The sequence below is a fragment of the Myotis davidii genome, unplaced genomic scaffold (assembly GCF_000327345.1).
Source record: "Myotis davidii unplaced genomic scaffold, ASM32734v1 scaffold313, whole genome shotgun sequence".
Taxonomy (NCBI): Eukaryota; Metazoa; Chordata; class Mammalia; order Chiroptera; family Vespertilionidae; genus Myotis; species Myotis davidii.
This window is the reverse complement of record NW_006286275.1, coordinates 614,101-615,823: the sequence shown is the minus strand read 5'-3', so window position 1 is coordinate 615,823 and position 1,723 is coordinate 614,101. Positions and strand designations below refer to the sequence as shown.

The window sequence follows — 1,723 nt, the reverse complement described above, 5'->3', positions numbered from 1 at the left end:
GCTCTCCCTCCCTCCAATTGCCATAAGATCACAGGGCCGCACCCGGGCCCAGGAGTGCCGCCTCGCCTGCATCCTGGCTTTCTGATGGTGATCACCGGCGGGGGGGCAGGGCAAAGGCGGCCCTAGGGCTCTTAGCTCCCCGCCTCTTAGCACCCCCATGGGTTTCCGATCACTGTCAGTGGCAGGGGGCTTCTTCCTGCTTTCCCTTTCGCCTCCCTGCATTGTGCCTACATATGCAAATTAACCGCCATCTTTGTTGTCAGTTAACTGCCATCTGAGTTGGCAGTTAATTTACATATCCCCCTGATTAGCCAATGAAAAGGGTAGCGTCGTACGCCAATTACCATTTTTCTCTTTTATTAGTGTAGAAGATTGTGATAAAGTGTCTTTATTCCACCTGACTCATGGCATCATCTTGTTTTGGGGAGGAGAAAAGGGTAAATATGTTATCTTTCCAAACACAGTCTTGCAGCTGATTTTTATTGCCTCTACACAAAGTCCACTGGCTTCCGAAAATAGGGGTGTCTATGTGTCAAGACTGTACTTCTATTGTTGGCTTCTAAGCTTTTCCATTACCATCTTTTCCACATTATATGCTATTAAATAGAACCACAAAGAGTAGTTATTTGCTGTGGAGAGTTACTTTACTTTTGTGTTCAGATTGAAAATTAGTTTTAGACAAATGAAAAGAAACAAAACGTTAGCTTATTGAGAGAAACAATAATCTATTTCCATTGCTTTTGACTAAACATAAACAAGCTCTGAATTAAGAAGGCATTATTTGGTTGAAAAAAAAAATTGGAAAGATGCTAAATTGGCATTTCCATTGCTTTTGTTGTCTAAAGTCCTCATTGGAAGAGAAACCATTTTGTTTACAAATAAATGCAATGGACTTTTCGGACAAGTGCTATCACACTGTGAACTGTCAAAGTCAAAAAGAACGTGGTCATGAGATAAAAGTAAAGACAAGCAGGGAACTTGAAAGCATGTGGCCAGTCTGCTGTTCCCTCTGGTTTCATCTGCTTGGGAATGTAAAGAAAGCTGAAGCAGAGAGCCGGGGATAAAACAAGAAAACAGGCAGATTACAATAACAAGGTGAAGAGCGCGCTGTCACAGAGAACCTCGCGCCACTTAATTTCATTTTAAGGGTTTACTGCAATGCATGGCCTATGGAAATTTAATGATACATTATGGTTCATCTGAACCTGTCAGCTGGCCCCATGCTGCGATAATCAACTTTTCAATGTCAGACTCATTTACTCCTCGAAGAATCCTGAAATAGCCGTTCTCTCCCCATGACTTTCCCCAGGAATTGGCAGCAATCTGCACAAAAACAACAACAAAATGAAAAAGTTGAGTATCACACTTTGATATTTTTAAAGCCTGCCTGTAAAAACAAAGGGAACTCATAGATAGCTTTACATATCTTTAGACTTATTATAAATTGTAATTATTAAAAACCTAAATATTTTCTAAATAATAATAAAATGGTTATACCACTCATCAGTTAGATGACTATACATGCACATTTATGTTGGCAACAGCCAGAATTGGTGGCCTCAGGGGACATGCAAGCTACAGTTATCTACTATGTGACTGGCCCAGTGCTAGGCATGTGAGCAAAGATAAATTATGCATTATGCTGTGTTTAGGGAGCTTATATTCTAATGAAATGCAATCAACAGAAGGCAAGTGCTGAGGTAGAAATGTGCAGATGTGCTCT

At 40.8% G+C, this 1,723-nt stretch overlaps 1 protein-coding gene across 3 annotated transcripts in view; it reads right to left on the bottom strand.

Annotated features, from left to right (window-relative positions):
- Positions 1–660: 660 nt before the first annotated feature.
- TINAG (tubulointerstitial nephritis antigen) overlaps positions 661–1,723 on the bottom strand; it is a 76,429-nt gene continuing 75,366 nt past the window's right edge. For all 3 annotated transcript variants that reach the window (XM_006757742.1, XM_015560048.1, XM_015560049.1), the window contains one exon: positions 661–1,323. In XM_006757742.1, the coding sequence (XP_006757805.1) occupies positions 1,189–1,323 (135 nt within the window). In that variant the 3' untranslated portion in view covers positions 661–1,188. The remainder of the gene's footprint in view (positions 1,324–1,723) is intronic.